The following is a 10,751-nucleotide window of genomic DNA, read 5'->3' on the forward strand; positions in this document are numbered from 1 at the left end:
AAGCCAGCTATTTTGTAGAATGTTCCTCAGTTTGGGTTTATATGTTTTTTTCAAAATTGGGATGATGGTTATGCATGTTTGGAAAGAATGCCACAGAAATGATCTTGATACACTGATATGTATTCTTACTGGTGATGAGCTTTAGAAATATTGATGATTGAAACGATGCTTTCTTTTATATATATATATATATATTAAGATTACTATAAAATATCAATCCACCGAAACATTTGCTCTGTGATGCAAATAACTTCTCAAAAACTAAAATTCTGATTAAGGAAACCTATTATCATTACTAGTTAGTTAATGGGATGAGGTTAGTAGAATTTCACTAATAGGAGTAAGTTGTTCAATAAGGAGGTAGAGAAACCACCTTTTTTTTTTTTTTTTTTTGAAACCACCTTTTTTTCTGTGAAATTAGGTAATTGTTTCTTCATTGGAAAGTTAAGAAAGGAATTATTGAGAGGGCCCTTCTCACTTAACAGAATTGTGTTTGTAATAGAAAATTGTCTTTGTTGAGATACTTAACTCTGGGTAACTTAACAAGTAGAACATAAAATGAGGAAAAAGTGATTGGTTTAAGTTTAGTTTTGTTCTGTAAGTGACACCAGAATTCTATCAGAGTTGTTAGTACCAAGTTTAATTTATTGCAGCAGATTTTTCTATTTGGGGTATTTAAAAACTCTGAATAAGATAAGTAAATCAACTTGATTTATTTATTAAATAAATCAAATAAATCAATTTCAAAAGAAATACTTATATTTATTTATTTGATAGGTTTTATTCACTAGGAGCATTTAAGTGAAATATTTGTGTTTTTATTCTTTGGGGGGAGTCTTTGAAACATTTTTGAATTATAAACCAAATCTTAGGACTGAGTACTGCTGTCTCTTTAAAGTAACAACAGTCAGTGTAATGGGTGGAATTTTCTTTTCTTTTCCTTTAGTTCAGCAATCAGCAAACACTGGGAGGCTGAGCTGGCCACCCTCAAAGGAAACAATGCCAAACTCACTGCAGCGCTGCTGGAGTCTACTGCCAATGTGAAACAATGGAAGCAGCAGCTTGCTGCGTATCAGGAGGAAGCAGAGCGGCTGCACAAGCGGGTAAGTGCGGGGCTGCTAAGCTGAGGACCGACAGCCCCAGATTGTCTTAATTTACATGCAGATTCAGCACAGGGACCTCTTCTGGAGATTTTTGTTGGTTATCAAAACATATATATGGGTTGTATTATATGTGGGTTTATTGGTTAAGAAAACAATTTTCTGCAGTTTCCTGAGAATGAAGGAATTTGGACAGCTTTGGCGTCCAAACACCCAATGTCACATTCCTGTTGCACCATTTGTTAGCTGTCTGACCTTTGGTAACTTACTGCCCTCTTTCTGCTCAGTATTCTTATCTGTAAAATAGGAACAATAATATAGACTCTGTACAATTCCTGAGAAAATTGAGATACTGAACTGACATATAATTATACTGAAGCAATGAAAATGCTTTTATTATTTTACTTTATTTCTTAAAGAACAATTTGAAAAATACAGGTAGAAAAGTCTTTATAAAAGTTAAAGATAAAAACTTTAATTAGAAATATGGGGCAATACTACAAATATGGGGCAGTAAAAGAAAAATTAATATCAGGAGACCAAACAATTTCTTAGAAAGAATTTTTTAATCCAAAGTATATGTATTCACCCAACAGGAAGCCAATGCCACTAGCTTCTGTTTTAAAAATGATTTTAAAGAAGTGAACTCCATAGACGTTAGGAAATGGGCTTAGTATCAGAGCAGAATTTGAGGAGTATAAGATGACCAGGATGACAGGGGAGGTAAGACTGAAGTTAAACAGAGACAGGAGGGAGAGTAAGAACCTGAGTAAATACCTTTCTATGCTAAGTTTAAACTTAATTCATGAGGGGAAGGGGGAAGTTGTTGTTTGATGAGGATAGTGTCCCATCTTGCAAGATGGAAAGCTCTGGAGATCTATTTCACAGTAGTGTGAATATACTTAATGCTACCGAAGTGAAAGTGAAGTCGCTCAGTCATGTCTGACTCTTTGCGACCCCATGGACTGTAGTCTACCAGGCTCCTCCATCCATGGGATTTTCCAGGCAAGAGTACTGGAGTGGGGTCGCATTTCGTTCTCCAGCAGATCTTTCCGACCCAGGGATTGAACCCGGGTCTCCAAATACCACTGACCTGTATGTTAAAAATGGTTAAGAGGATAAATTTTTACCGTGTTTTTCATTGTGTTTTTTTACCACAATTAAAAAAAAAAAAAAACTTTAGGATAATTGACTTATAATCCAAAAAACATTCATTGAGGAGCTATCCTTTTTATGTATTCCCCGACCCTGAGAGTTTTTTGCTTTAAGTAGTCAATTGAATTTTAAAGAATTTACGAAACAAAGTATTTTTATTTACTCACGTAATTTCCAGTGCTCTTCTTTCCTTCCTATAGATCTGAATTTCCATCAGGTATCATTTCTCTTCAGTCTGAGTAGAATTCTTTAGGATATTTTTGTACTTCAAGTGCACTGGCAACAAATTCTCTCAGCTTTTGTATATATGTATGTGTATAGATAGAGAGATTTTTATCTTTACTACAGGTTGTGTTTTCCTATTTCTTCATATGTCATTTGTGATTGTATATTGATCATGGTAAATGAGATGATGTTATAGAGCCCATAGATTGTGTTATCTGCCTCTGAATATTCAGTGCCCATTTTTGTTTGAGCAAGCAGTGAAATTACTGGTAGCGTGTCACCGTCCCTTGGTATCTGTTGGGGATTGGCTCCAGTGCGCCACCCCCTGCCCCACCTCACAGGAAGTAAAATCCGTGAGTGCTCAGGTTCCTTGTGTAAAGTGGCATAATACAGTCATCCCTTTGTATCCATAGGTTCCCCATCCACCATGAGTATAGAGGGCTGGCTGTACTTTGAAGTTGTGAAGGTGTAAACTTCTGCTTTAGTATTTGGTTTATTTCCATTTTGGTCTTAATTCAAGGGGATTTTTTGAGTCCTTGGAAATCTTTATTTCTAAGGCATAATCCTCCTGGGGTTTCAGTGGGAAGCTTGAAGTGCTTGCTAAGAAACCTAATTTGGTGTTGACACTAACCTCAAAGTGTCTTCTCGGTGGTAAGCACTACCACACCTCAACGCTTTTTCATTCTTCCAGCATTTCTCCCACACTCCCGAACCCCTGTGATTCCTACTTGTACATGTTTACTTCAGAAGTCAGCCGAAGATTCGAGGGATGTCTGTATGCTTTTTAAGAGGTCCTTTTTCCATACAGTTCCCTGAGTTTCGATTTGCTTCAGTTGTTCTAAGGCATCCCCAACTCCCCAGACTTCTTTGGAAAAATAAGAGCTCAGATTTTTGCTTGCAGTCTAGTCAGGCAGTGCAGCCGAACTGCACAGCACCTTCAGGCAAAAAGACGTGTAAATGTGTGCCTCACTCAGTATGGTGCTTCCTTTCGGTCTTTTGCCCAATTTGGTCACCCACCAGGGCCTTCTAACAGCTGATGTTTACATTTTGCCCATGATTTTGTTATCTGGGTGAAAGTTAATCCAGTAAAAAATACTCCAACCTTATCAAGACTGGAACTGCTCATGAGGAATGTATTGCCTAATGTACAAAGAAAACTAATATATATTAGACAATAGGGGAAAATTCCCAAGATCTTTGAACAGATGTTCAGAATTGTGGGCCAGAAGACAGGAGAGCCTGAGAACTGAGGAGCTAGAAATGGCTTTCTAGAGAAGGGCATTCTAAGCTGAGTATTGGGGGGTTGGTTAGTTCTGAATGGTTTTCAAAGGTAAGAGAACATTCTAGTTAAATCCACAAGATGAATATTAGCATGGTTTGTTGAAAGTTCATACATACTAGGTGTCTTGAGCAATGAGATATTTACATAGTTTGCAGCTAGCTTTTGGGGGACTGAGAGTTTAGATTTGATGCTGTAAGAAAGATGAGCCGTTGAGAGGCTTTTAGTGGGGCAGTCACACAGTGAAAGATGGGTGTTAGCAGTTTTCAGAAGACATAAAAATAGACAAAGGATATAATTAGGTCCAGTGGCAGGCCACTGGTTTTGTTTACACCTGTATAACAAGGGTCTGTGCAAGGCTATTAGAGCATGAATAGAAACCAAGAAAATGATATGAGAGAAGACTGACAGAATGTGGTGGTAATTCACCATTTGGAAAATGTGAGGGAGAGAGATCTGCTGTTTCCTTAATAGTCTACAATTTATTGTATTCTAACCAATCAAAATGTGTGAGCTCCTGACATGTAGAGGATTTTGATAAGGTGTGTGTTTTTCTATTGACTTCTGTCTGTTTTGACTAATTTTGGATGGCATAGCTTTTAGAGACAGTGCCCTTCTCTGTTCTTTAAAAAAATAGCAAGTGCCCATTGAAAGTTAAGCTGCTGTCTGGGCCCTCAGGAAATTTGTCCTGCCTAGAGAACTCTTCTCCTTTGCTGAAAGAGACCCTGCTGATGTGAAGATATTCTAGTATCAAGTGATTTAAGTTGTATTTTAAGCATATCTTTTCTTCCAGATTCCTTTACATTTTAGAACCGTATTTGAATATTTTCTCACTTCTGCAAGGCCAGTTTTTAGAACCCATATTTAATTTAAAGGCTACAGATGGAGGGCAGATGGCTGGTTTTGAATTTGTTTTCAGAAAACGTTTTTAAAGAAGACTTTTATTATAGGGGTTTTCTACTGTCATTAATCACTTAATTTAAGTTTTCCTAACTTTTTCATGACCGAGTGTAGCTATCTTCTTTGGTCTTTTTCCTTAGTCCTAAATTGATATTTTTAAAGAATCAATTCTGCTCATTCTACCCTGTCTTAATATCTCTCAAAGTTAATTTTCATATATTGATTCAAAATTCATTATACACCTATGAAGGACTTACTGTATGTCTTCAGCAAGAAATCCTGTGAAATTGTCACGATTTAGTTTATGTTCTCATTTGATTTTAGGTGACTGAGCTTGAATGTGTTAGTAGCCAAGCAAATGCAGTGCATACCCATAAGACAGAACTAAATCAGACAATACAAGAACTGGAGGAGACGCTGAAGGTGAAGGAAGAGGTAATTTGCTACTTCTCACTCATCTGTAATCTCACTAAAATATGGGTACAGTACTGGAGTCTGTATCCGATTTAAGGGTATTTTATGCAATAAGGTTGTGGGGTGATTTTAGGATGAAATTTTCTGAGTGATACTCAGCTTGTTCACATTTTCCCCATCGCTGTGTCTTGTTATGAACTATGGGGAGGCAGTCAGACTGAGATACTGCCTCTTTTCTTCTGTATGAGAGCTGCATTCATACAATCAACAGAAAACCATTAGGAGTTAAATGAATTTTACAAGCTGTTGCTTTTTCTAGTTTCCAGTCAAAAGATTTAATACCTCAGGAAAGAATTATATCCACAAAGCTTGAAGCAATCTTAAAATGTCCAGATTGCTGTTTCTAAGCAGTGCTTTACCAAAGCCACCGAGTTGAGTTGCTTCAGATTATTCTGTGCTAGACAGCATACCCATTAACATGAATTTATCCCTTGAAATCAGTACAATGGAAATTTTTTAAACACCCTTTTTCTAAGGACTGGACAGTAATTTCAGGGAAAAATAAGGCCTTGTCTTTCCTTGAAATAGTTAAAATATTGTTGTTAAAAATATTGCACTACTTTTTCTAGGAAATAGAAAGATTAAAACAAGAAATTGATAATGCCAGAGAACTACAAGAACAGAGGGACTCTTTGACTCAGAAACTACAGGTGAGCTGTAATAAAATTTTTATTCATTTCTGCATAGAAAGTCATCAATCTTTCTTTCATATAGTAATGACTTTTTCCCTTCAACTCAGTTTTGAAGGTTTTTGGTCATTTTTCTTTTTTAGAACTTCTGATTCATGCCTGATGGTTGACTTTTCAAAAATTACTTGATTCATCTAAGTAGCTTACCATAACAGATGGTCATTTATAAATTCTTTGTCTTTAGTAAAATTATTTTAGAAATGTCTACTTTTAACATAAAAGTGCCCTGAACTTAAAGAAAATGTCTCAAATGGAGTATATTCAAATAGTTTAGGAATTCTGCTCATCTTTTTTCACACTGAACTAATATATGAATTACAGCAGTAGTTGTGCCCTCAGGGAAATCAAGGCAGTGTTCTTTTCCTTTCTTTGCTCTGATTAATTTTACTCACTTTTCTCTGCATAAATAGCACGCTTCCTGACTCTTAATTCACATCCATGTATCCTGTGTCAGTGGTAGTCAGCCATAGTTAGGGAAGATTTCTTTCAAAATTACAGCCAGACTCTCCTGCTGTCAGCCCAGACGCTTTTCTTATACCTCCTAGCCTCAAGAAGAGTTAGGACCACTTCAAGGTTTGGAGTAGAAACAAATGCAAATATGTATAGAGTGAGGAATTAGGGACAAAAATTGGTAAGTGGGACCTGAAAACCTAGGGTTGGAAGGAGTACCTGGATTGTAACAAGAACAACCAGTATTTTTCGAGTGCTTACTGTGTACCAGACACTGCACTTTGCTTATGCATTTAATCCATGTAGCGTCATATGAGGAAACTAAGGCTTAGATGAGTTAACTTGTTCTACCTGTTAAATGAGCACAAACTCTGACAGTAGAGACGTTTCATGAAACAGACAAGTTCTTCCTATGAAATATTCCCCTTTCTCTCCCATCACTGACTTTCAGCAGTCTAGGAAAATGAAGTTGCTTGTTTTGATCTGCCCTATTAAATATTGTTTCTATATTTTAACTGTCTGCATAGATTAGTGGTTCTTAACTAGGAGTAGTTTTGTGCCCCAGGGAACATACATCTATGTGGGGAGACAGTTTTGATTTTTACAGCTTAGATGGTGGAATTGATCTCTAGTAGGTTGGGGCTTCCCAGGTGGCACGAGTGGTGAAGAATCCGCCTGCTAATTCGGGAGACACAAGAGAGGTGGGTTCTGTCCCTGGGTCAGGAAGATCCTCTGGAGAAGAAAATCGCAACCCACTCCAGTATTCTCGCGTGGAGAATTCCATGGACAGAGGAGTCTGGCAGGCTGCAGTCCATGGGGTCACAAAGAATTGGACACAACTGAGCGTACACACAGGTTGAAGCCAAAGTTGTTACTGAACATTGAATTATCCAGCCCCAAGTTTCAAGAGTGCCAAACTTGAGAAAAACTTGGTGTAGAATTAAAATAAGAAACATATGATCCGGGCTGGAACAAATGGTGGAAAGGCAGGCTGGTTTTCTCTTTTGGCTTGGCTTGGCTCCCATTGTTTAATTACTTGCTTTGATATAGGTGGTTGCTAAGCATTTACACAATGGGGCTTCCCTGGTGGCTCATGGGTGAAGAAATCGCCTGCAGTGCAGAAGACTGCCTGCCTGTGCAGGAGACAAAGGTTCCATCTTTGGATAGGGAAGATCCCTGGAGAATGAAATGGCAATCCACTCCAGTATTCTTGCCTGGGAAACTCCATGGACAGAGGAGCCTGGTGGCTACAGTCCCTGGGGTTGCAAGAGTTGGGCACCACTTAGCAACTTAGCAACTTCACCACCACCACCAAGCACTTGCATACATTAGCTCTAACTCTTAGAGTAACAGGTGTGGGATCCCCGTTTTCAAAGAAAAAGCAGCAATTCAGAGGTGTTACAAGTTTAATTAAGGCACTTAGCTAGAAAATAGTGAAGACTGGATTTGTTTCGATTCCAAAATCTCTATTCTGTCTATATTACCACACCGTTTCAGCAGGCAGGCATCCAAGCCATCCCTAACTATTCTTGGGGAAATTTTTTTCAGTTATGTACACATTTATATTGTCTCAGAGAAACCAAGAAATGATTTATTCATATCAAACTTCTAAATGTGTTTCATCATTGATCGAGCAGTAAATGAATTTTACAGCTGGCACCTAGAATTGTGACTATCAATTCTTACCTGTTTTTTCATTGAATATCAGAAATACTTATCAAGACAGCCTACCTGGAATAGGACAGGGAAGCTTTCAGAAAACCCAAGGGTGAATTCTAAAAGGCCAACCCACCGAAATAACCTGTATGTTTTTTCTAGTTTGAAGAAAGTTCCTCTTTTATGGCCTAGTCCCTCCTACCTAAACTATCTACATGTCAAAAGTTCCATCACTCTTGAACCTCCATTCTTAAATTTAGTCCAAAAAATTGGGATCATTAGTTTCTGAAACGGTAGAGGAACTTTGAAATTGCAATGCATGGGTTTGGATTGTAGCTATGAATTTGGATAAAAAACATAGTTTGGAAAAATTTTAAGTAGTTTTGATACGATTTTTTTTTAGTTTGCAAGTTGTTTTTTCTTTAAATATCAATGTAACATATGCTCATTGTAAAAAATTTAGAAAAATGTAACTTAACAGAAAAAAAAAAATACTCCCATCATCCTAAGGCAAAATGTTGAGAATTTCCTTCCTTCAGTGTTTTTGTGGATAACTTTTTCTTTATGTGAGACATATAGATAGCAAGTTTTTGTCTTGCTTTCCTAACAATGTTATGTCATAGGCTGCATGTGTCATATAGCTATATAGTATTCTCCTCCATAGGTGTACCATAATTTTCTTCCAACATTTTTACAGGGATGATCATTTGTTTTCAACATTAGTTGTAATAATGTTATAATGTATCTTTTTACATAAACCTTGCCTTTCTCATTATTTCTTTGAGATGAACTTCTAAAGAATTACTTGGTGTCAATGTTTTGAAATTACTTATACTGAGAAACTGATGTCTGGAACAACAGGACACCCGCTGGATATTAGTCCCCTCTCGTTTTTTGCTTCTGATAGGGAACAAGGGGAACTTATTATTTTTTTTAGTATTACCTTTTTTTTTTTTGCTTACAAGTTTTAAATATGTTTATTGTCATCTTTTTGTATCTTGAAGGCACGAAGTGCGTTTTTACCTTATAGTATATGGCATATCCTTGCCTAGAGTTCTAAGTCCCCAGATCTTCAAATGGGCTGGTTTCTAATGTAATTAAGACTTGGCTTACATGTTCATTTCACTGATCTCCCTATTTAAGCACTATTCTGCGGGCCTCCCCACCACTCACTGCTGTGTGATATTACCCTGTCTTATTTTCCTTGTAGCAATTATCACTGAATGAAGTGATCTCATTTTTTTTAATTTATTTCTAAAATTTTTCTTTTGAAGTAATTTCACATGGAAAGTTGCAAGAATAATGTACCTTTCATGTACCTTTCACCTATGTCACCAGATGTTAACATTTTTGCCATATTCGTTTTTGTTTGATTATGATAGAATTCTCTCTGTATTCTTTTTTTTTTTCCAAATGGCTGAGAATAAGTTCCAAATCTGATATCCTTTTACCTCTAAACACTTTAATGTATATTTTCTTTTTCTTGCATATAATTTTTAAAGATAATTTTTATTGAAGTATTTGATTTACAGTGTTATGTTAGTTTCTGCTTGCGGCGAAGTGAGTCAGGTATACATACACATATATCCACTCTTCTTTAGATTCTTTCCCATATAGGTCATTATAGAGTATTGAGTAGAGTTCCCCATGCTTTACAGTTGTTCAGTTGCTCAGTCATGTCCAACTCTTTGTGACCCCATGGACTACAGCACACCAGGCCTCCCTGTCCATCACCCATTCCCAGAGTTTGCTCAGATTCATGTCCGTCGAGTCGGTGATGCCATCCAACCATCTCATCCTCCATCGTCCCCTTCTCCTCCTTCCTTCAATCTTTCCCAGCGTCAGGGTCTTTTCCAGTGAGTCGACTCTTTGCATCAGGTGGCCAGAGTTTTGGAGCTTCAGCTTCAACGTCAGTCCTTCCAATGAATATTCAGGGTTGATTTCCTTTAGGATTGACTTGTTTGATCTCCTTGCAGTCCAAGGGACTCTCAAGAGTCTTCTTATTAGCTATCTCTTTTATATAGAGTAGTGTGTGTATGTCAGTCCCAATCTCCCAATTTATCCTTTCCCCTTTGGTAACCATAAATTTGTTTTCTACATCTGTGACTCTGTTTCTGTTTTGAAAATAAGTTCATTTGTACCCTTTTTTAAAACTCTGGATATAAGCGATATCATATGATATTTGACTTCACTTAGTATGACAACCTCTTCAATGTGTATTTTCTAAGAATAGAACAGTCTCTTACATAACCATCAAAATCAAGAAATTATCTAAAGACTTTATTCTAATTCTCAAAACTGTCCTCTTTATAACAGAATATTAAAAATTGTTCTTCTGGTCCAGGATTCATTCCAGGATCACAAGTTGCATTTAGTTGTCATGTCTATTTATTTTGACGTTAAATTGTCCCAGATTTGGCAAGGGGGAACCTTTTTAATCCTGCTTCTGTGTCCTTTGGATGTGACCCTATCATTTTTTAAAGAACTTCGTGTTTTAACTCAACTAGATATTCTAGATTCATCTTGTATTTCTCAGTTCCAGCCTTGAAATTAGCTATTTCTTCAGACAAATTTTTCTTTTAGTAAAGTTTGGTGTTTAGAAACCAGGTTCGGAGCATTAAATATACTTTTTGCTATTGAGATGTCATTGTGTCTGCTGCTGCTGCTGCTAAGTCGCTTCAGTCGTGTCTGACTCTGTGCGACCCCATAGATGGCAGCCCACCAGGCTCCCCCGTCCCTGGGATTCTCCAGGCAAGAACACTGGAGTGGGTTGCCATTTCCTTCTCGAATGCATGAAAGTGAAAAGTGAAAGGGAAGTCACTC

General features: G+C 37.2%; 1 protein-coding gene across 3 annotated transcripts in view; it reads left to right on the forward strand.

The window, feature by feature from the left end:
* HOMER1 (homer homolog 1 (Drosophila)) overlaps positions 1 to 10,751 on the forward strand; it is a 140,212-nt gene that overhangs the window by 109,683 nt on the left and 19,778 nt on the right. For all 3 annotated transcript variants that reach the window (XM_010834593.1, XM_010834594.1, XM_010834592.1), the window contains exons 6-8: positions 947 to 1,103; positions 4,984 to 5,094; positions 5,703 to 5,783. In XM_010834593.1, coding sequence (XP_010832895.1) covers positions 947 to 1,103; positions 4,984 to 5,094; positions 5,703 to 5,783 — 349 coding nt within the window. The remainder of the gene's footprint in view (positions 1 to 946; positions 1,104 to 4,983; positions 5,095 to 5,702; positions 5,784 to 10,751) is intronic.

Source organism: Bison bison, unplaced genomic scaffold, assembly GCF_000754665.1.
Source record: "Bison bison bison isolate TAMUID 2011002044 unplaced genomic scaffold, Bison_UMD1.0 scf7180017864034, whole genome shotgun sequence".
NCBI lineage: Eukaryota > Metazoa > Chordata > Mammalia > Artiodactyla > Bovidae > Bison > Bison bison.